We start from the raw sequence: 24,763 nt of genomic DNA, 5'->3' as shown, positions 1-24,763 counted from the left end.
CAATCTTTTCTGAGGTTATAATTTCCCTGTAGTTATTTCTCACAAAATCCCTCCAAATTTCATGGCTGCTTTGCATAAGTAGTTTCAAAGATATTTGGCACTCAGCCTGGAGCTGGAGCATGAATATTGTTCTCTTTTCCTTGATCCTTAGTGCCTCCTGATCTGAATATGTATCTGAATGTTCCCACAGGACAAAATCATCACTTTAATTGTTCAATGTAAGAATGTTATTAGGTTGGGATTATTTATTGAAATAATGTGAGAAAACAATGTGAGAAATAATACTTATTGTTTCAGTGACTTATTAGCATAAAAAATGTTCCTGTGGCACCTTTCACTGTAGTTGGCCTTTCCATTGGAGGTCAAGTTCTGAGGACACCTCAGGCAGAAAGTGACCAGCCCTTAAAGGGAAGGGACTCTGGTGACCAGCCTCCCACATGAAACTCTTCTGTGGGAGTTTGGCCGGTGATCAGTGCAATGAAGTGAGTGGGGAGCTGGACGATGGTCACAGAAATTTTGAGATGAAGATTTTGTCCAGGCCAGTGTCCTTCTGTGTACTGATACAGAAACTAAGAGCCACGCTAGTGAAGTAATTTAATTTGCCTAGATTCATACTTGTTATGCCTTCTGACATCAAGAACCTTATTCTTTCTACCTTAGTGCCTCCTTTAGAGGCCTTGCTCTGAGAACCATTATGTGCTTTGTGGTTAAAGTCATTAATTTGTAACTTACTCCACCATCTAGTCATGCTGTCATTTGGAAGAACTGCTGATTTTTGTCACTTACTCCAACCAGCAAAACTTTGCCTCTTGCCTTTTATATCATTGCCTGTGCTTCAGTGAGCAGAGGGTGGAGATAACCTGACAGTCTGTTTTACTGCAATTTGGCAGTTTTATTAAGAGTAATTTAAAAACCGGATAGGTATGGTTTTACTTGAACTGTAAGTAGTTTAGGTATTATTTCTTAGAGTTCTTTTTTATCAATTGATAATAAGGAAACTGTTAATGACTATGAAAGTTTCATATCAATTATGAAACATCTCCATATATATATATGGAAAGAGAGATAGAGGGGGAGAGACAGAAATTGTGAGACCCTTCAGTCAATTTTATTTTTATTTTATTTTTTTAAAGATTATGTTTTGAGTGAGAGAGGGTAGGAGGAGGGGGTAAAGGGAGAGAATCATCAAGTAGACTCCTTTGCTGAGCACGGAGCCCAACATGGGGCTGGATCCTACCATCCTGAGATCATGACCTGAGCTGAAACCAAGAGTTGGATGCATAACCAACTGAGCCACCCAGGTGTCCCTACACTTTAGTTTATTTTAAAATAATGACAATGAAAAGCTATTCTTGAATGATATGTGAAAGTGATAGTGCATCTGGAACTTTCCTTTCAAGATAGATTTACAGCTACACTTAACAACATTTTTCTGGACATCTCATCAGAGTATTATTTTATAATATCTTCCCTCCCCCCCACCACCTGGTCCCCACCTTTCTTCACTGTGAGGGGCCATGCTGTTGCCCAAACCAATCCCTATGCTTGTTATCTGGAGAAGGCTCTTTACCTTGTCATTACTTGAGAGGGGTAAAATGAGTGCATCATCACCAGCCTTAGGCCAGCAGGCAGGATTAGTTATTATATTAATGGTAATTAAAGGGAAATTTTTAAGATTTTATTTCTAAAAGTAGCCATTTAATTCATTGATACAAAAGTCAACCTGTCAGTGAATTCAGCACAGCCTGAAGTATTATGAGACCATAATTTAAATCTACAATATAATGCTACATAGACCAACTTTAGCAAGTGAGTTTCATGTTCTCTATTTGTGGAAATCTGGGCACCAATGGAGCTAACACTGGTTAAAATTTTTTTAATAAATTTGATTATTCCTATATGAAACTTAAGGTTTGTGATAATACAGTTTTTAGATCAGCCTATTTAAAGAATACTTTAAATGAAAGGGTGCTTTTTTACTAATTGTATCCCCTCAAACACACAGTATATTATGCTTCATCACTTAATATAAAGGAAGCACTTTTTGAAGTCTTCTTTTCCCCACACCTGGACCTGCACATTAGACTTATCTGGTGTTGGTTTCTTAAGAAGATATATTTTTTTAAGATTTTATTTATTTGATAGAGAGAGATCACAAGTAGAGAGGCAGGCAGAGAAAGAGGGGGAAGCAGGCTCCCTGCTGAGCAGAGAGCCAGATTCAGGGCTCCATCCCAGAACCCTGGGATCATGACCTGAGCGGAAGGCAGAGGCTTAACCCACTGAGCCACCCAGGTGCCCCTGTTTTATTTTTTGTTTTGTTTTGTTTTGTTTTAATTATCAGAAGGTTTTGGGGGAAATGGTTCTTTCCTGTCATAAGTTTTGATACCCAAAATGTAGCTTGAAGAGAATTACTGTTGTCATTTCAGTGCATATTATTAAGTCATACACTACTAAAACACTTTCTCATATGTAAAACTCTGTCCAGATTTTTCTACTTTTCTGCATCACCTCTCAGTGCTTTTCAGTTCTCATAGTGCTCTTATGTTAGCACCACACTCTCTCCAGTATTTTAAGAGCATTAACTCAGAGGAGAAGCATAAATTCATGGTAGAGGTGCTCAGAGCTCTCTTGTGAAGCTTTCGTTGCCAAACAGGTGAAGTTAGCCCTTTCCTCTCATCTTCCTGTCGGTAGTAGCAGCTGCAGGGTCAGCAGTGGTATCACTGCTTCTGCTAATGTCACTGCCACCTCCACCTCCATGGTTACTCAGAGTCAGGGGGAGAAATTCCCCAGGGGAAGAAATGGGTAAATTGGGCTGGGAAGTAGGAAACTATAGCCCCTGCAGTGCTTTCCAGTATGTGTGCTATATATAATTTTATTATTATATAAAAACATATTTTACTATATATATTGTACTATAAATAATATAATGATATGTAAACGTCTTACATACTATAACTATACTGTCTATAAATATATGGCTGTATATACATGTGTTACCACTGTAATATATTTTATAGTATAATATGCAACTGCTGCATATGCCGTCCTCCCCACTAGTGGGTTCTCTGTATTCTGGCTATACGTTTTATCAGGTTTTACCCTCCCAAACATTTTTTTTCAGAAGACTTCTCAAGAATCAGATTTTGATTTTTATTTTTTAAAAGATTATTTATTTATTTATTTGTTTGTTTGAGAGAGAGGAGCAGAGGGAGTGGGAGAAGCAGGCAACCCACTGAGCAGGGAGCCCAACGTGACAACGTGACGTGGGACTTAATCCCAGGACTCTGGGATCTTGAACTGAGCTGAAGACAGACAGATGCTTAACTCACTGAGCCACCGAGCACCCTCCCTCCTCCTTCCCCGCCAAATTAGATTTGTAAAAATCCCAAAACACCCAAGTTGAAGATGGACTTGCATTAAAGAAAGGTCACTATATTTCAGTACTTTAAGGCTGTTTTTTCCTTCAGCGCTTCTTATGACTCAATACAGGGTTTGTTTTTTGTTTTGTTTTGTATTTGACTTTTTAAAAAAATTAATTATTTTTATTAACATGTAATGTATTATTTGCCCCAGGGGTACAGGTCTGTGAATCATCAGGCTTACACATTTCACAGCACTCACCATAGCACATACCCTCCCCAATGTCCGTAACCCAACCACCCTCTCCATATCCCCTCCCCCCAGCAACACTCAGTTTGTTTTGTGAGATTAAGAGTCTCTTATGTTTCAACTCTCTCCTGATCCCATCTTGTTTCATTTTTTCCTTCTCTACCCTCCAAGCCCCCAGCCTGCCTCACAAATTAGTATAGGGATTTTTACTAGAAAGTAAAGTGAAGCTACAGCTAGGATTAAGCCTATGGAATGTAATGCTCACATTCCTAAGGTGATGACCATTTTTACTACAGTAAAGATTTATTTTTTCAAAGTAAATTTTATCAAATATTTACATGCTTTTAACATGTTAATTTTTAATCATGTGCAGTAACATAAATTTGCTCTGAAGAAGGTTTGTATTAATTTTTTTCATTTTATAAATGACCAAAATGAGGCATAGGTAGTGATTTACATGGACTCATAAGCAAGTTAGTAATGTAGATAATGATGAAAAAGAAGTTGAGGTCATTTGTTCTGTTAAGTTATTGTAAGATTATTTTAAATTATGAATGTGCATATGTTTATAGAATGATAAGAATATTAGTACTGCAACCATTAGAATGAAAAGTAGATAAAGTGGGAGTAGGCACTTGGAGAGACAGAAGTTGAATTTTGGAAGCTACAGTGTTTATCAGAGAGCATATGGCTAAAAATGTCTGCATTTACTGAATAGAGACGTATACCCTACATTTTAGAGACAAAGGAAACAAATGATGTTATTTGTGGCCTGCTTTACTTATATTCCACTGATAAATAAGAACTGAGCATCACTACTAATGGAAGACATAAGAAATACAGGACATGGCAATAGAATCTCAAGTTCTTTTGTCTGCTGCTGATGAACAGTTGAAATGTCATTATTGGAAAATTGACCAGTGCTTCCATTACAAACCCTCACACATCCTTCCTTATTTATTACCTTCTAGGTCTCATTTTTGTTCTACTTTCTCTTGTTTTCTACCCTCTTACCCCTCTTCATTTGCATTTATTACATGGATCTAAAGATATAAAATTTTAAGGAAAGTTTCCTTCAATTGTGATATATGATGCTTAGAAAGATACATCCTAAAGCAAGTAGCTGGACTGATTTTACTTAGTGGAGTTCTAACACCACCCCCTTATTTACTTTTTGGGTTCTCCTCTGGTGGCATCATCATCATTGTCATTGTGATCCTGTGAGTCTTTGTGGCATTCACTATTTTAAAAAATGTGTTCAGTATAGTTCTCCTGCTGATTTTTCCCTATTATTTTTTTGTTTGAAAATCCCTTACAACTACGGTGCTATATGAAATGTATGTTAGACTGGTTCCTTATAGCTTGTGTCTTTTGTTTTTTTCTCCCACATGTTAATATTTGGTTTCCCATTAATTTCCTATGCATTTCTTTGTTTCTCTCGTCTTATGAATTTTTATTTTTTTCTTATTTTTCTGCAAAACCAAGACATTCATTAAGAGATGAAAATACTATAGAGTTCCTATGCATTTGATTATTTGTTATCTTTAATGTCAGGAAGATTGCATTTTATTTAGTTGGAATATGTGATTAGCTGTGGATAAATATCTAAATGCCCAGCATAACTGTGTATAAACTAGTTTACTATTGCTGAAGGCTTCTTTCTTAATCTCTCCAGGAAAGAAAGGAGAGGCTATCCAAGTTTGAGTCTATTCGTCATTCAATTGCTGGAATAATTAGGTCTCCAAAATCTGCACTGGGCTCTTCAACAGTAAGTAGAATGAACTCCATGTGCTACTGAAAATAATCATTTTCTAGCTTCTTTCTGATAAACAATGAATATCATGTGTAAATTTGTCCTTAAAACAGAAAACTAAGTACATAATATAATTTTTTTGTATGCATATGACTCTGTTCATACATGTACATAGTAAACACTGATATGAGGAGGAAGGAAATAAACTTGTATTCAGGACTTCCTGTACCACATATAAATAATTATAGGAAACATTTTAGGTATTTTGAGACTTTATTAGAAAAAGAGCAGGGGGGCGCCTGCATGGCTCAGTGGGTTAAAGCCTCTGCCTTCAGCTTAGGTCATGATCCCAGGGTCCTGGGATCAAGCCCCACATCGGGCTCTCTGCTCACAAGAAGCCTGCTTCCCCCTCTCTCTCTGCCTGCCTCTCTGCCTACTTGTGATCTCTGTCTGTCAAATAAATAAATAAATAAATAAATCTTTAAAAAAAAAATCTTTAATAAAAAAAAAGAACAGAGACAAATTTTTTTCCAGTGAAACACATTTTTATAATAGGAACTATTGTATATGTATTTTTAAAGTGTATCAGTTTATATATGTGTTCATATTTTTGAGAACATTTTAATGATTAAATTGAAGTCTATTTGAAATTTAGGTTTGTCATATCACCGTGGTGCATAAAATATTACAAATCCCTGTAGCAACAGCTATAGTCAAGCAAGATAAAGTATATTCTTTTTCCCTTTATAGAATAAAATTTTAAAGTTTTTTTCTTATTTCATTACCTTTAAAACTAAATTAACCGACTTTTTTTTTCCTAGCTATCCCTCATGCATAATAGTTCTTTAGAATTATAATAAATGATTGTCAAAACAACAATATTCAGTACAAATTAATTATGTGCTCTGCTTCCCCATCTTTCCAAGTTTCTACATAGTAATATCTTAATGTTATTTCTTACTGTTTAAAAGTTCAGCTGTTTAAAATAACATGATCTAGTCTTACTTAGAAAACAATGTGTTTCCTAACCATAGATTAGTTAAATGTCCATTCACATTTTGGATTTATTTGCTATAATTCTTTTTTTAATATATAACACATGTTTCTATATTTATTCCACTCAAGCAACACTCTCTTATACACAATTGAGGCAAAGCATAAAGTGTTTTAATTAACAAAAAAGAAGAAAATTATAATTTTATATAAAAGAGGTTTTCTACTTCAGTGTTAGCCTTTGATGCTGCTATTATCACATACTTCTGAACTCCAGAAGTACTCTATGGGAATAGGGAAGAGCTATGAACGAATGTAGACCATTTAACCTGGCATTAAATAGCAAATACAAAGATAAAAATAATTTTAGGCAAATGCTACATGGTAGAGTACATTCCATATCCTAATGTTGTTTTCTTAAGTTAATGATTTATAACTTCAGAGATACATAGTAGTTCTTAAGACTTGGTTTATTATGATTTGACATTCAAAATAAAGTATAGGAGGCTCGATTAGAAATCTATGATATATTCTAGAGACTATGAGGACAGTTTTTGATGACTTATGAGAAAAGAAAAAGAGTTCTCAAAATATTTAAAAAGTTTTTTAAAAAAGAAAAAATAGTTCTTGAAAGGAAAGTTCAAGTGTGTTCTTCAAAAATAAAAAAAATCAGTTTTTAAAAAAATTATTATTATTATTAATTTATGCACATGCGTGTGAGAGAGAGAGAGGAGAGAGAAAGAGAGAGATAGATTGATCTCTTTAGGATAGGCAGCCATGTGTAACTTCATGGTGGGGGGTGGGTGGGAGCAGAGGGAGAAGCAGACTCCCCACTTAGCAGGGAGCCTGACATGGGTCTCAATCCCAGAACCCTGGGATCTTGACCCTAGTGGAAGGTAGATGCTCAACTGACGGAACCACCCCGGTACTCCAAGAAAATCAGTTTGTAAAAAGAAAAGTTCAGATACCTCAGTGAACACTTCATAAAATTATTTATCATTGAAATAAGTCAGCAAAACACATGACATCGTGATGTTGTCATTCACTCACCTTTATTTCACTTAGTCAGAGGTCTTTGTGCCAGCATCTAGTAGCAGTTTATTAGTGAGCTGATTTATGATTTATAATTTATGATTCCCTGCCCAATTTTCCTTTAGTCAACTATTTTACATACGTGAGAGAAGGCCTATTACAAACTCATGGTTATTTTCAGCTTTAGTCTTCGGTGTAAAAATTCGGAGATTGGAATTTAGAGCTCCAGATGTTAGCTTGTGACAGAAAAATAAGAATTGGGAGATAGTAGAAATGGGATAACACTCCCAATGTTTGTTTTCCTGACAACCTGGGATTCCTAAGAATTTTGTGCCTTCCAGACACTTGTCTGGGAGTGCAACAGTGGCTTCTGAGACTTCATGTCACATACGCCACTTTGAAGTTCGTAGTTTTGAGAGCTTCAGCTTTTGGCTCTAATGGAGCCTGTTTTGATAAATCAGGGTTGATGATAGAGGGTGAGCGAGGTTTTTTTCTTTAATGTATATAAAGACACTCTTACATATAGAAACAAAAGAAATCCAGTTAGTTCAATGTGATGAAGTTAAATGTGGTTGCCTATCCTAACATTATAATTTGAACAATCTTAATGAATTAATGGTACAAATCTTAACTTTTAAGATTTGAAGTTATTTTCCATGTTATCTTCTCTATTTAAAAATGGTCTTTACTTTATTCTTAAATAAAATTACCAAATTGACAGTGACTGATACAGGTAAAACTTTGGTATTAACAAACTACTTTTACTGGAGTGAATTGAAGTGCCTTTCCCACAAAGCAGGTACCTTGTTCAAATATATCTTGTGATCTCTTTTTCATAAATTATCAATATCCTGAAAGCTGTGAAATGCCCATTTCTTCTAAGAAATTGTTCACTCTGTAATTGAGAATTCTAGAGAATGTTCACTTCCTCAAGGCCCATTTGGTCTATTAAGATCTTCTAGCTGAAGGAGATCATTACTTCTTTCAGTTAAGTGCTCTTTGATATTTTTTTATTTATTCAGAAATCTCATGAACCAAAAACACTGATGCAGTCTGCAGTTTATGATACTGTTGTTCACTCTGAATAAATACACACAGGTTTTTCTCTAAATCATTAGGTATCCTACTTATTTGGAGAAGGGGTCTCTCTCCTAAACACACAGGTAATTGAGGTCTTGGGTCTTAATATGAATATGGAGGTTTCAGGTGTTAAGTATGATAATTTAAGAAGCATAACAAGTTAGAGACTAGTTAATCATAATTAAATATTTTTTCTGACACAGTATAGAATTTTTTAGAGTATTCTAATTTGGTAAATATAAAAATAGAAATAATTTTTTTATTGCTCTAAACAATTTTTTTTTCTGTAAAAAACTTAAAAAAACCTTATCAAAATGGCATAGTTAAGCATATTTAAAATATTTCTGGTGATATACCTCACATAACATGAAACTCTGTCATTTTAAATTGTACATTTAGTGGTTTCTGGTATACTCACTATGTTGTGCAACCATCTCTACTGTCTGCTTTTGGAACATCTCAATCTCCCTAGTAAGATACTCCAGCCTAGCAGCAATTGGTCTCAATTCCCTCCTTTTCCCATTTTCTGGCAATCACTAATCCACTCTTGATACCTAAGGATTTACCTATTCTGGACATTTCACATAAATAGAATCATATAATATGTGACCTTTTGTGTCTAATTTTTTCCAGTTAGTATAACGTTTTCAGGTTTCATCTGTGTTGTAGCATGTGACGTACTTCATTCCTTTTTATGACTGAATAATGTTCCATTTATGATTTATCACATATTTTTTACCCATTCATTAGCTGATGGCCATTTAAGTTGTTTCCACTTTTTGGCTCTTATGAATAATGCTGCAGTGAACATTGATGTACAAATTTTTATGTGAACATGTATTTTCAGTGCTCTTTGTTACATTGCTGGGTCATGTGGGCATCCTATGTTTAAATTTTTGAGGAACTGCCCAACATTTTCCCCCAGTAGTTGCACTATTTTACATTTCCACTAGCAGTATATGAAGTTCTAATTTCTTTAAATGTCATCAGTGCTTGTTACTTTCTGTTTTTTTTTTTTTAATTATAGTATTACTAGTGGATGTGAAGGGATATATCTTTTATTTGCATATTCCTAATAACTACTGATGTTGAGCATCTTTTCATGTACTTATTAGCCACTTGTATATGTCCTTCACAGATATGACTGTTTCTTTTCTTTGAACATTTTTTAATTGGGTTGCTTTTTAATTCTTGAGTTATAAGAGTTCTTTATATTTTTTGGATACAAGCCCCTTAACAGATATATGCTTTGCACATTTTTTTTCTCATTTTATGGACTGTCTTTTCATTTTCTTGATAATATCATTTGACAAAAGTTTTTGACAAAGTCCAGTTTATCTATTTTTCTTTGATGATACATGCTTTGGGGTGTCATATTTTTAAAAAACATCTAATCCAAGATCATATAAATTTTCACCTTTATTTCCTTCCGAATGTCTTATAGTTTTAGCTTAATACATGTAGGTCTTTGATCCATTATTAGTTGATTTTTGTATATGGTGCACAAGAGAGGTCCAGACCCATTATTTTGTATGTAGAAGTATATTTAATTTAAAATCTTAAAAAAGCAACAACTATGAGATCACTGTTTTTTTATTTAAACGAACATGTAAAAATTGGAACTTTAAAGCACATTTTTAAATAAAATAAGGAAATTAATTGCATTATACATAAGGAAATGAAACTAGAATTAATAGTATTGCCATTGGACTTGTCGTAGCTATTTATTTCAACATTTTTAATAGTGTGGCTAAAATGTAGTGCTTATATGAAGACAGTCCCATGGAATACTTCGATCAACAGTCTTGATGGAAGGAAGAATGTGAGATAATTAGATGATACATGAATTTGTCTTTAATCAATATAGCATTTGATGGTTGATGTTTTAATATTTATTGTTATGATCTGAGTAATTTTTAAACATGTTTTAACAGCTCCAAGAATGTGTTCTTTTTCTCAAAGTACTAAAAGCCTTAAATAACCTTTTCATTAGTAACTCTGGGTTCTAAGAACTACTCCACATCCAGCATCTTCCTGTGCTGTGGGAGGTTATAATCTTGCCTTGAGAACTATTTCTCAGAGACTGCTTCTGAAGTCAGAGCCAGAGAAGTTAGGATTAATTGCATAATCTGGAAACCTACTGGTAATTGTGCATATCCATTTCCATTGGAAGTCTTTCAAGTCACATTCTATTTAATGAGATCTGTTCTAGTCATATCAAGAATACTTCCCCTTTCTCAGAGCCATCTTTTACTGCACAATTTCTGTAGTAAGTGGTTGAGCAAACAACTTGTTCCATCTTACAGCCCCTTGTGAGTACTACTTGTATCAGTGCTATGATCACACCTTTCAAATAGTAGTACTCTTTGAAAAGTGTTCTTTAAAACCAGAATAAAGCACATTTTGGTCTAAATGACTGTTCTTAAGACCTCAGAAAAATTACATTATTCAACTCTTGGAGCACCTGGATAGCTGAGTGGGTTAAGCATCCAACTCTTGATCTCAGCTCAGGTCTTGATCTAAGGGTCATGAGTTTGAACCCCACATTGGACTCCATGCTGGGCATGGAGCCTACTTAAAAAATTATTCAACTCTTGCTTCTTTAAAATTCATATTTTCTATACATATTGGTATATATGTTATTTCAATTTTAGAATTACTTTGGACTAGAATTTAGAAAATAAAAATATTGGGAGATAAAGATATGCTTCCATTATATAGAATAATATAGTAAATAAGATTTGCTGGCTTGCTTCATTTTAGAAAATTAGAAAATTGTAATTCAGCTATGTTTCAGTTGTACATCATTATAATGTTAGTATTATAATGCTTGGCTTCCACCATTGGCATAAGGAAGTGTAGTTCTTTTCACACATAACATAATAAAATGCTTGTGGTTTTTAGTGTTCTCCTTCAAGCCTAGCAGAGCAACCTTGTTACCTCCTTTAACAAGACATGTTGTTAACTTCAGGTTAAATACTATATATTTTAAACCTTAGTTTTCTTTGTTTATTCCTAAAGCTTTAATTTACCTCCCCTTTTTCTAGCCATTCCCACTCCCCAGATACTAAGATGTAGAAAAATGAGAAATAAGGGAAAATAAAAATTCTTGCAGCATCTCACTATCATACATACATTGCATTCTCCTGCCTAGTTAGTCATGTTTAAGAAGACTAAATATTATTCTCAGAATTGCTAGCTTTGAACCATTAGCATTATCACATATAGTTTTTAAGAAAGGCTTATTGGATTTATTTTCTGTAACCTGTCATTTTACTATATAGAGAGCACATCTATTCCTTTACATGTTTGAACAAATACTTAAAACAAATGATCTGATCATGTCCAACTGATACCGTATTCTTCACCAGAAATCTCAACTTACTGATAAATGTTTAAATTTATTGAGATTTGACTCTTCGAATGAGTTGGTAATAGTTTTAGTTGATATATGTAACATGAAATTAGCACTGAATATATTTAGTTGACTGAAATGTGTTATTATTGATATTGTGGCACATTTTGTATATAATATTGTATGAGCTTAAGGAAATATTAGCTACTGAAAAAAATAAAACTGTAGAAAACAAGCAGTGAAATGATCAGATGAGAGAGCATGAATGAGAGTCATAAGTACAACTGGAAAAAGTAAATGGATAAAAATAAAGTGAAAAAAGAAGATGATTATGAATAAAGAGAAGAGTAAGGGAACTAAAGTAACAAGGAGAAAAAAAAAACCAAAAACCAAAAAAACCAAAGCCAGAGGAAATCAGAAGGTATTGGAAGAAGCAGAGGCATTAAACCAAAAGCAAAAGACTTTTAAAAAAATTACTTTGCTACAGATAGTGTCTCTTATGAGAGATCCAAAAAGGTACACAAGAAGGCGACCAAGGAAATGGGAAGTTGTGGAAGTAAGGTAATATTTGAATTTGACTTGTCTGTCTTTTTAGGTAAAATTTTAGAAAGATCGTATGAGAATGCAAATCTCTGATTAGCATGTAATTCTATTTATTATGCTGGACAACAGCTATATTATTGGCTGAAGACTAAACAAACTCAGGTTCTCAAAAAGTACAAAAGATCTTTAATCAAGAAATTTATGAATAAGAGTTTTGTTGCTAGTTTCATTGTGGAAAATAAACAGTAGGTGAAGTATCTTTGTTTTGGTTAAATATGTCAGTACATGAAAAAACGATCAGTTCTACTTTATTGCTAAAAACATTGGAATTTGTAGAATTACAGATAGGCCTTAGTGCCTCATAAAGACAGAACATTGCTCTAATTAATTTACATTCTGTTTGTCTAGCCTGCGGCAATGATCATGAAGTTCAAATATCTAGAATATTTTTTATTTTTCATTGTTTTAAGAATTAACTCATTACATAAATTCAAGACAGAATTATTTAGAAATTTGGAAAAATGTAACAGGCAGAACATTATTATTCATGTTCTCATTCTATTTTTATTTATTTATTTTTATTAAAGATTTTTATTTATTTGACAGACAGAGAGAGATCACAAGTAGGCAGAGAGGCAGGCAGAGAGAGAAGAGGAAGCAGGCTCCGTGCTGAGCAGAGAGCCCAGTGTGGGGCTCAATCCCAGGACCATGAGATCATGACCTGAGCGGAAGGCAGAGGCTTAACCCTCTGAGCCACCCAGGCGCCCTTTGTTCTCATCTTAGGTTAAGCATTTGTTTAGCTATCACACTCTAAATGGTATAAAATATGCTTTCTACCTATGATTACATTTTCCTTTCCCTGAAAATAGATTTTACTACTACCAGCCAGATTCCTATTCAGTAGACCTATTCCAACCTTTTGCAAGTAAGTCATTCTCTTACTTCTGCATGATGTTTGATTCCTAATCTAAAATTTTCCAGTGATATATAGCTTTAAAATTAAAAGGGTCTTTATGGAATTTTTTGGAAATGTTCAAAACCCCAAATTACTTGTTCTCCCCCCAGTATAATATTAAACCAGGTTTGAAATAGTTCTTTACTTAGATTATTAATTACTAAATTTATATAAGAATAGAAAAGACAATTAAATGTCATTTTTATGGTTATTAAAAATTCATTAAAAATTTTTATGTTTGTGGTGAAGTTTTATTTAGCTTGTCCTAGTTCCTTGAGAGGTTTACTTATATGTTTTCCATGCTGTTTTATTTTCTTCTCTTTTGTTTAATCACTTCTTATTTGGGTGCCTGATTTTAATAGAATCCAGAGTTTGATTTTTTTTTTTTTTGAAGATTTTAGTTTATTATTTTTTTAAAAGATTTTATTTATTTATTTATTCACTTATTTTAGGGAGAGTGTGTGCATGAGTGGGGGGAGGGGAGAGAGAGGGAAAGAGAATTTCAAGCAGACTTCATGCCGAGCACACAGCCCAATATGGGGGTCTCAATCCCTGACCCTGAGATTATGACCTGAGTCAAGATCAAGAGTTGGATGCTTGACCTACTGAGCTGCCTAGGTGCCCCAAGATTTTATTTTTTAAAGTAATCTCTATACCTGGTGTGGGACTCGAATCTACAACCCTGAGATCAAGAGTCTCAGGCTATACCAATTGAGACAGCTAGTTGCCCCTGCTTTTTTTTTTTTTTAACTTTTTTTTTTTTTTTTTTTTTTTTGCCTCTCAACAAAAAGGCCCTTCTTGCACTGAAATATTTGCGATAAAGGCATACAAATTGGGCCACCTGGGTGGCTCAGTGGGTTAAGCTTCGATTCTTGGTTTTGGCTCTGGTCATGATCTCAGGGTTGTTAGAGGGAACCCCACTTTGGGTTCCCTTCTCATCAGAGAATCTGCTTGAGATTCTCTCTCTCCCTCTCCCCCTGCTTGAGTGTGCTCTCTCTCTTTCTCAAATAAATAAATAAATAATATATTTAAAGAAATAAGTAAAGGCATACAGATTTTCATGACATACTTGGAAATTAGGCTGAATAGGACAAGAAAAAAATAGGCCCTTATTCTACCCCTGCCAAAAATATTTCCATTTCTAGTACTGACGACTCTTTGCCTCTTCACTTAAACAAATATTTTTATTTCACTAAGCCCAACATGTTTTGTTTTGTTTAAAGATTTTATCTATTTATTTGACAAAGAGAGATGCAGCGAGAGAGGGAACACAAACAGGGAGGGAGAAGCAGAGGGCAGGAGAAGCAGGCTTCTCGCTGAGCAGGAAGCCCATTGCAGGTGTCGATCCCAGGACCCTGGGATTATGACCCAAGTCGAGGGCAGATGCTTAATGACTGAGCCACCCAGGCGCCCCAAACCCAATATGTCTTTGCTGGAATGTTCTTTAGGAATAAGGTCCAGGAAAAATAACTAAACACCTAGCCCAGTCAATCAGGAAAACTTGCCTGATTCAGTATAACTAATTAACTATGTTAGATTAACTATTGACTTCAAAAAAAGAACCCCTCCCCCCATATCTTGGGCAAAAATCTTAGATGACTTACTGACAAGGAAAAATCTTATCCTACTCAGGATTAGAAAGATGTAATATTTCATAGAACACTACTTCAAAAACTAATGCTTACTATGGTGACTAACATAACACAATTTAAAAAGAAGAAAAAAAGAGAAAGATACGATATTTGAAGTTAAAAGCTTCATTTCCTTTTTGATGTAATTATGACAGCTCTTGGGATGTTGGATTTTGTTGCTGATGCATTCTACATTCCATTACTAACAAGCTTGCAGAATTTTGTTGGAATTTAATTGAAATCATGTTAATAAAAATGTTCCTTTCATTGCTTGCAGAGAAGTTCCTATAAAACCTGATAGACCCAGACTGGGCATATATAGGACATTTCCCTGTGTATGTGTATACAGATGCATGTACGCAGGCATACACTCACAAACTGTTCAGCTGACACTATTTTTTCTTAAAGATCATTATTTGACAGAAAGGGTGTGCACACATGATGGGGGAGGGGCTCGGCGCAGGGGGTATGGAGTGGTGGGGGGAGTGAGGAACAGAGGGAGAGAGACAAGCTGACTTGCACTGAGTGCAGAGCCCAACACAGCTCCATCTCACAACCCTGAGATCATGACCTGAGTCTAAATCGAGAATCAGAAGCTTAACGGACTGAGCCACCCAGGTACCCCCAGCTTACACTTTGTATTGGTATTAGATCTCTATTTCAAAGAAACTAATAAATCCGAAGGACTGGTATGTAATCCCTGTGATATAGTAGTGTAATTTCCTTCCCATTCACTTATTTTTTAAAGCAAATAAACAAATGTAGATGTTCTTTCAAGATGATTTACCCCCCCAATAGATTCTTCACATTCAAATCCTTAAATGAATTTCTCAGTGTTAGCTGAGCTTTTGTACTTCAGATGCCCTTCTTACTTAATGACTTCTCCAGGCTCTGCATTTTACTGTTCTAAATAAATCAACATTTGGGAGGATAGGTTGAATAGGACAAGAAATCAAGCACATTGACATCCTTGTTTGTGATACCTTTCTAATATGTAGACGTTCTTGAAAGATAATGATGAAAACAAATTCTTTGCAAGGAGGTGACATTGAATTTCTTAATTTATTGATTTTTTTCTTAGGAAAAAAATCAAAACACTTTCACCATTGGCAACACTTGGAAATGTTTTTGTTATAAATATGGAAATATTTTTGTTAGTAAAAAATTTGGTGTTTGTTATAGTGAGATACAGTGTGATAAAATTTTGGAAAAGATTCATTTAATAATTTTGACTACATATTTTAAAAAATTATAAACTATTAGTATACACAAAATTTAATTTTGTGTTGATTATGCATTTTGTTTTTACCTCATACTTGTGGCTTGTTCCCTATATAATTTGTTTTTAAATCCATTTTTGAAAACACTGATTAAAATTTTTTATGAATATTATATTTATCATAATTAGTACTAAAGGAAAAGCCTTATTTAGCTTACGAAAAGCTTCTGTGTAAGTCACACCATGTATATATTAAAGAAATTAAGTATATAATAAGTAGAAGAAGTAGAAACAAAAGTGTGAGCTCTTCTTTGATGTCCATTTGGGATTTTTCAAGGTTGTTTTTTTAAATCAGTAGGTTGGGTTTTGGATAATGTAAAATGGAACTTTGACCTAAAAGGTTTGGACCTCTTCAGTGGTACAAAACAATAAAGGCTATTTTCACAACTAGTTTTCATTTACCGCGAAGATGTCATACTTTGTCTCTACGTAGAATTCATAACATCAGCCTGAGAAACTGTATATGTGAATATTTGCCTTTCATTTATTATTAATTATAATTTCTCCAATTTGTAAATTACTTGCCCATGAGACATTGTGCATATTGTATTCTAAGTATCTTAAGAGTTAGTGCATATTACTACTGTTCCTTACCCACACAGTACTCTTAACCATCTGGGGCAATTTAGTTCTTTGAATGATAAAAACAAACTTTTTACTTGTAACTAGAAAATGTGTTTCCATTTATTATCAGTTAGAAACATTTCAAGGACATAGACTTGCTCCTTAGTTATCTGTTTTTTGATTTTAGCATGTGGTCTCATAAAGTAACAGATAATCTGTTTTTCCTGCCGTGGTCGTGGCTTATTGTCCTCTCTTGTTTTTGCCACGTGTTTATAATTTTGGTGGTGGTGATTTCAGGTGATGCTATTTCTCCTAAGGCTTTATTGGCCACTACTATACAGGATCAGGACCAGCCATGTGGCAGTGGTAATGGCTAAGCCAGTCAGGGGAATGACGGTAAGAATGGGAAGGCATGGCAGCAAGGCAGCTTCAAATGAAGCCTTAGATTATTGCTTCTGGAACATAGGACATGGGCAGTTTACAGCCTGTCTTGTTGAAAGTTTATTCCATAAAAATAACTGACTTAATTTAAATAAAAATGAAATTGCTTTGTGACAAATTTCTCTGATAATGCACCCTTTTATTGTAATTCTCTGGTAAATTTTAAATATATGGATTTCTTTTATATTATGGTGAATAAGACTATAAACTCCAACACTAAAGGCTAATATTGTATGCATCTATAGATCTATAGATAGAGTATCTATAGATAGAACATCTATAGACAGAATAAACAAAGTATTGAAGGATATGTATTTGAGCTGAACTTCAACACTGGTGCTCCAAGAGATATTTTCTTTAAAAATTATGAAAAATTCAGATTCATCATGAAGCTTTTAATTGATTGATTAAAAAGAAGAATGTATGTAAGAAGTATTTACAATTGCTATGAATTTTACCAGGAAGAATTCCTATTTTCTCTAATTTATTATTATTATTTTTTTTCTTAATGTTTATACAAGTTCTCTGATACGATCCCTATAAGTGAGAAGCCCCTGGCAGAACAGGACTGGTACCATGGAGCAATTCCCAGAATAGAAGCACAAGATCTATTAAAACAACAAGGAGACTTCTTGGTGCGAGAGAGTCATGGGAAACCTGGTGAATATGTCCTTTCTGTATATTCTGATGGACAAAGGAGACACTTTATCATACAATTTGTTGATGTACGTTTTCAATTTAGTTTATATGTATATTCTTATGCAGTTCATTATGCTATAATTATAATAAAATGATGAATAGTTTATGATAAGTGCCCGTAACATTTTATGCTTAGTACTTAATTTTACTTTTTTCTGAATTCCTTCAATACAGTGTGCAAAAATTCACTAAAATGTTCATCTTATTAAGGACATATATATTTTAAGTTATTCTAAATTACAAATAGTTGTTATAAATTTAAATTAAACTCAAATGCACAAACATTTAAAAAATACACATTTTTAAAGATTTTATTTATTTATTTAGAGAGCACAAGTGCAGGGAGAGGCAGAGGGAGAGGGAGAGAGAGAATCTCAAGCTGACTCCAAGAGAAGCGCAGAGTCCAATGCAGGGCTCGATCTCACAACCATGAGATCATGACTGAGCTGAAATCAAGAGTCAGAAGCTTAACCGACAGCCACCCAGGTGCTATAGACATTTAAAATATTTTAAGCTAAACATTTAAAATATTTTAGGTTGAACATGAATATTAAAGTTATTTTAAATTAAAAATTAAAAATATTATTATAATTTTTCCTTTTTTTCATGGATAAATTTAATAATAAATTTTATGCTCCTGAAACTAGGCCTTGAAATTGCTTTAAAAATTGTACCGTGACAGGGGCACCTGGGTGGCTCAGTCAGTTAAGCATCTGCCTTCAGCTCAGGTCATGATCCCAGGATTCTGGGACAGAGTCCTGCATCCAGCTCCCTTCTCAGTGGAGAGCTTGCTCCTCCCTCTTCCTCTACCCCTCCCCCAGTTTGTGCTCTCTCCTGCTCACTCTCTCTCTCAAATAAAATAAAATCTTTAAAAAAATATATATCATGAAAGATTTTTAAGATATTTGTAATTAAATAGGGATAATGAAATTCCCTAATAAATGGGACAATGATAGTTGAATTAGCTTTATTATTAATTTAGGTTTAAGGCTCCTTTTTCACCTTTATGAGTAAGCTGTTCCTTACTGGCATTAATAAACAATAAATAGAAATTGGTGAAAAATTTTTAAAGTGATTTGTTCACATTGCTGCTTCTGATTATTTATTGAAGTTTATTAAGTACTGCTAAACTACTTATGTTTGTCTTACTTTTGATTAAGCATTGAACAGATGAAAAGTAATCTCGAAGTTTTGTTTAACTTTACCCACTGAGAAATTTTTGATATTTTTGGCGTATGAAGCCCTCTGTCATTTTTCACTCCAGCATTTCAAATAGCATGCATTTTTAAGCTGGCTATCTAAGATATCAGTTTATGTCCAGGAACTGGAATGCTACTAATTATCTTACAAACAGAGTGAACCATTATTGCTAGATAAAGGTCCAAGGGTTTTAGGTAGATATGTATCTACATGTCTTTCTCTCTCTGTGTGTATATATATATCAAAGTATGTATCTGTAATTCTGAGGTGAAATTCACATACCATGAAAGTGACCATTACAGTATACAGTGGCATTTCATATATTCACATCTAGAAATTATATTTAAATGAAAATAGATGCCATTAAAATGGGTTAAAAGGAATAAATCCATCAAGGTTTATAATTTTCATAGCATTGTTAATTTTGTGTAGCATTCAGACCTCAACTTCAAAATCATATTTTCCTACATCCGTACATCCAACCTACTGTTTCTAGTAATGTGTCCTTCCTCATTTCCTTGGCAAACTCTTTTATAATTTGTATGTGCCTGTAAGTTATGGATGTAGATAAGCTTCCCTATTCCAACCTGTGACCATGCTGGCAATATTTATAAAACAGTATGCAAATTGTAGAAGGAAAAGTTATAGGTAAAGTATAACCTAAAATTTATGTGAGTGTCTCCATCTATTTTCTAAGCTCTAAAAGTCACTATTTTAAAAATATGTCATACATTAAACAAGAATGAAATATTTCCCTTGTTACCACATATAGTTTAAAATGTAACTGTAAAGTAAAAATAAATAAATAAATAAATAAATAAATAAATAAAATGTAACTTAGGAATTTAAATTACTATTCTTAGAAACCAAAAGGAAGGGGTCTACTTGCAAATTAACACTTGTCTTTAATATTTTCATTTTGTAAGTGACTAAAATGAATAGTATGATATATTCTGAAAATAAGAAATTGTTGCCCATTAACATTTGAAGATTTTATTTAGCTTCTTTCGGTCATTGAAATTTTGCAGAGATCTCTATTAAAGATGAGAGTTCTTGTATATCTGTGAAGGCCTCAGATTTTCCACTGCCTAATTTTATTTAGTTAATTCTTATTATATAATGTTGTGCTCTTCAGTCAGTTGAAAATAGGAGTTTTGAGATGATCTAGACTTTTTGGAGAGTTTTTAATTCTTTTTCATTTTGTGTGGGTAAATCTTCTATGAGTTAAAATTATCCCATTTCCTTCCTCATATATGTGTTGCCTGGAAGAGCCCAATAAATCAGGAAATTCATTATCAGATATTCAATAATTGCCTATTATAGTCCATCAAGGAGTTTATAACCTAATAGTAGATTATAAAGGCTGTACATAAATGATGGGATGGGTGTCCTAAGAGAGGAAGACATAAAGGTGAGATTTTAGAAAATGAGAAAAATACCAAATAACATGAAAAATGCATTGAACTTGTTATCATAAGACTTGGGATTCCATCCCAATTTTGCTCTCTAGAAGGTCCATGGTTTGGAAAGTAATGGGGTTAACAGCCTATATCATGATTGTGGGAATCAAATCACTAAATATGTATTTTGTAAGGTATATAAGGTGCTATGCAGATGTTAGGCACTCTTACCATTGTTTGATGACTTTATCTGAGAAAAAATACAAATGTATTTTCTAAAAAATATTTGTGTAATTGGAAAAGTTACTTTAAAAATGTCTTTTTGGTTTCCATGTGATTTGTTTGTGAAATTTAAATAATAATGAAAGTGTTGTTTTTAGAATTTATATTTTTAAGTTTGAGATATTCATCAATCACAGATAATGGGATTTTTAGCAACAATGTCTCTGTCACCTGCAGCGTAGGATGGCAGTTATATTGAAGCTGGATTTTTTTAATGTGTCACACAGTTACTTTTTAACATGTGGTGAAACTCTGCATGCTGTGAGCATTATATGAACATTATGAATGATCAAGATGGACACAGATACTTGCAATTTTTACATTTCACTATTCTAGCAAAGAATATCTTTTGTCTTAGCTCTTCAAGCAAGAAGGGTTGTACTTTTTAATCAGACACTAAATATATTAATTTTATAAAGCCAGATAATGTTAAGCATATCTAGGAGCATCTGAGTCTCAGTGTAATTCTAGCGTTAGTCACCGACCTGTTCCATAGTTAACAGCCTGGTTAGGGTATTTGATACAACAGTTTGTACCTAAACATAGCTAGGATTTGTTCCTAAAACTGTTTATTTTGTGTCATAAATGTTGACAGATTTTCATAAAGATTCAAATAGCATTGTTCCATTTGATAAGTAAATATAGATGCAAATCCTTATTTTTGCGTATGATAAAAGAAAAATACATATAGTAAAACAAAAGTGCTCCAGAAAGATCTTATTATTCATGGGAAAGTACCCAGTTATATTTCTCTAATTTATTTACATAACAGGCATTTGCTAAAAAAACATTTTTTTGCAAAGAACCATGTTATTCAGTGTAAGGAGATAAAACTGAAAAATGTATGGCCTACTTCTCAGTGAACTTAAAACCTAGTAGGTAAGACATTGATGGAATTCGTTAACAGGGAAATATTAAAGACGCAGAATTAGGGATGATGGAACCAAAAAATTTGAAATAACATGTGATGAATTAAAAATAACAATATAATATAAATATTTTAAAATATAACAAAAATCCTCTATGTAATGGCATATCATCATCTTTTATTTCTTTAACCATTTATAAAGGAAATACTAATTGAGTGAGTAATGTGTAGGGCCCAGGGGTATGAGTCAATAAAACAAAAATAATTCCAAAGTGGATGTTTTAATTATTGTATAAAAATGGGTAGCTTAATGTATTAAATCCCTGATTCATTCACCAGGTATTTATTGGATATCTGTTATGTGCTAAGTTCCACTTCGAGCTGGTAGATTTAGTCTCTGCATGTACCAGACTGGTTTACTTTGTTCTGTTGTCACAATCTCTAGGCTCTTTGAACTACATGTATTTTTAAATTCATGCCATGAGCCTTAAAGAAGACTTCTCACTTAAGTGAAAGCGAGTAAACCCTAAACTTGTTTGAGTGACAGTTGTTTGCAAGTTTGTGCCTTACTGTTGTATATTTAGAGTTATTTTAATCACTCTACTCATATCCTTCAAGGATCCAAGAGAAGGCAATAAGTAACTTGAAGTCAAAATAAACTGTCATAATATATCATTTTCTGTGTCCCTGACACATGATTAAAGACTTAGGAGACTTTCTTCTTAGCAATTAAACAAAGCCTTTCCAAAACCTCATTAATATTAACTTCCAGGAAATACTGATTGAGTGAGTACTTTTCAGGCCCAGGGATATAATTGTGGAACTTACAGTCTAGGAGAGAGGCTCACAGTCCCTCATAAATCACACATGTTATATATAATTATAAACTGTAAAGTAATAATTATAAAGCTGTAGATAGACATTGCTATAAAAGCTTTTAACTGGGAAACTTAAAGAAGTTAAGTTTGAGACAACATCTGAAGAATGAATAAAAGTAACTAGGAAAAGACATACAGAAACCTTATTAATGCTATTTTCCCAAACTCTCCAGCAATCCATCCTGTGTACCGGTTTAAGGCGTTACTTATAAGTATTCCATGTGTCGTTTTTATTTGAGAAAGCTAGCGCTTATGTTTTGTATTTTCATTTTTAGGTATTTTACCAAAAAAGGAATGTTTTATTTAGCCTTTTGTTTTTTATTTAGCTTATTCATCTCAGCTGCCTCTTTCAGAAATCATCTTGCTTGCTTGCTTGCTTGCTTACTTGCTTGCTTTTCCTTAAGCCTGCTTGTTTTCAGTTCTTTTTCAGGGGATCTATTCAGGCATATCATTTCAGATTATACATTCATTGAATCCCCTCCTCATTTTTGTGTGTATTCTGTCCCGTCTGACTTCTTAGTATAACAGTACTCTGCAAGTATGTATAGCAACAAAATCAGATTCTGTTTTTTATGCTTTTCATCCATATGCATGATTAATTCTTTTTTTTTTTAAAGATTTTATTTATTTATTTGACAGAGATCACAAGTAGGCAGAGAGGAAGGCAGAGAGAGAGGGGAAGGCACACTCCCTACGGAGCAGAGAGCCCAATGCGGGGCTTGATCCCAGGACCCTGGGATCATGACCAGAGCCGAAGGCAGAGGCTTTAACCCACTGAGCCACCCAGGCGCCCCCATGATTAATTCTTAAGTAGCACCGTGATAACTCAGAAACAAATTCTAGATGGAGCAAATGTTTTCATAACACCACCTTCTGGGTTCAGTATATATTCTTTGAGGCTTTTTTGATACATTCTAATTATATGTAACTATATAATTCATATTATACAAAATTTGTATTATATCATATTTTTATTCATACTTTTTATTTTTAATGACATTACAAGATACTTAGTCATGTAATACAAATGACAACAAAATGATCTTTGTAGAAATTTGCAAAAATTTATTCTGTATTACTATTTTTTGTTGCTTCTGTTGGAATTTACTTAAGTGGTCATATTAGTAGCAACCTTAGTCCAAAGAAAAGTGTCTGATTTAAAGATCAGTCTGGATTCTCTCTGTTTTATTATTGTCGAAACTGTAGAAAACTTAAGAAAGAATCCATTTGTATGTGAACCAAACCTCATGTCATCTGAGCTACAAAAATTTATACAGATTTATAACAAGGTCAAATTATAATATTTGGGATTTTGAGAGTATCAAGAAACAAGTCCTCAACAGTTTTTGTGAATGTGCTGCTCTTGACCTTATCTCAAGGCTTAGCTGAACTTTGTAAGCATTTGTCATCTTCATGTTGTTTTTAGATTCATTACTTTATCTTCATCATTAAGAAAGTGAGTTAACTGGTTTTGCACAGTTAGGACTCCAGAACTTCACTGATGTCGAACTGATTGCTTTAAAAGGATAATTGCTAGAAATCAGTTTCTTATTTCATCCTATGAAGTAAGTACTGCTGCTTGTATCACTCACTGTCTTTGTCCATAATGATTACTACGTCAGTGGCAGAAAACTGTATTTAACTTAAGTTAGATATGTTCTTAAATGAAAATTCCCATTATTCCATTCACTGTTTCTGTAGTTATAGAGGTGTGTTATAATTTTATGTAAGACATTGGTGGCTGATTTGAAATTTGATTCTGTGTAAATTTTGTCACGTTACCTACTTTTTGTTAAACCTTGTACTCCAGTGTGTTGAGTTTGCTTGAGTGTGTGTTTTCAGTATTCATTTCCAAATTGTCTTATTTGTCTCTTTAGCTTCCCACTCATTTTATATGCATAATATTTCATTTATTCATACATGTTTATTTATCCAGGCAATACATGCCAGGCAGTGTTCTAGACTATGATGATACAGTGATGAACAAAACGAATGTAAAAATTTATCACCACATGAGCTTACCTTCTAGAGAAGGAGATAGACAATAAATAAGAAAAATAAAATATACATGATATTAGATGGTGATAAGTTCTGAGGAGAAAAATTCAATAAGGAAAAGAAGATAAGAAATTTAGTTGGGGTGAGGAAATGGGGAATTGAATATCATATAGGGTGGCCAGAGAAGACCTCACTGAAAAGGT

General features: G+C 33.5%; 1 protein-coding gene across 2 annotated transcripts in view; it reads left to right on the top strand.

Annotated features, from left to right (window-relative positions):
* The window catches only part of FER (FER tyrosine kinase), a 465,098-nt gene that overhangs the window by 187,285 nt on the left and 253,050 nt on the right, over nucleotides 1–24,763 (top strand). Inside the window, exons 11-12 of one of the 2 annotated variants that reach the window (XM_032845246.1) lie at nucleotides 5,285–5,377; nucleotides 17,757–17,960. In XM_032845246.1, coding sequence (XP_032701137.1) covers nucleotides 5,285–5,377; nucleotides 17,757–17,960 — 297 coding nt within the window. The remainder of the gene's footprint in view (nucleotides 1–5,284; nucleotides 5,378–17,756; nucleotides 17,961–24,763) is intronic. The other variant, XM_032845225.1, reaches the window with a different exon arrangement.

This window comes from Lontra canadensis, unplaced genomic scaffold (assembly GCF_010015895.1).
Source record: "Lontra canadensis isolate GAN:19392208 unplaced genomic scaffold, GSC_riverotter_1.0 scaffold4, whole genome shotgun sequence".
Lineage (NCBI taxonomy): Eukaryota > Metazoa > Chordata > Mammalia > Carnivora > Mustelidae > Lontra > Lontra canadensis.
Note: the sequence above shows the minus strand (reverse complement) of the source record. Positions and strands in the feature narration are given on the sequence as shown.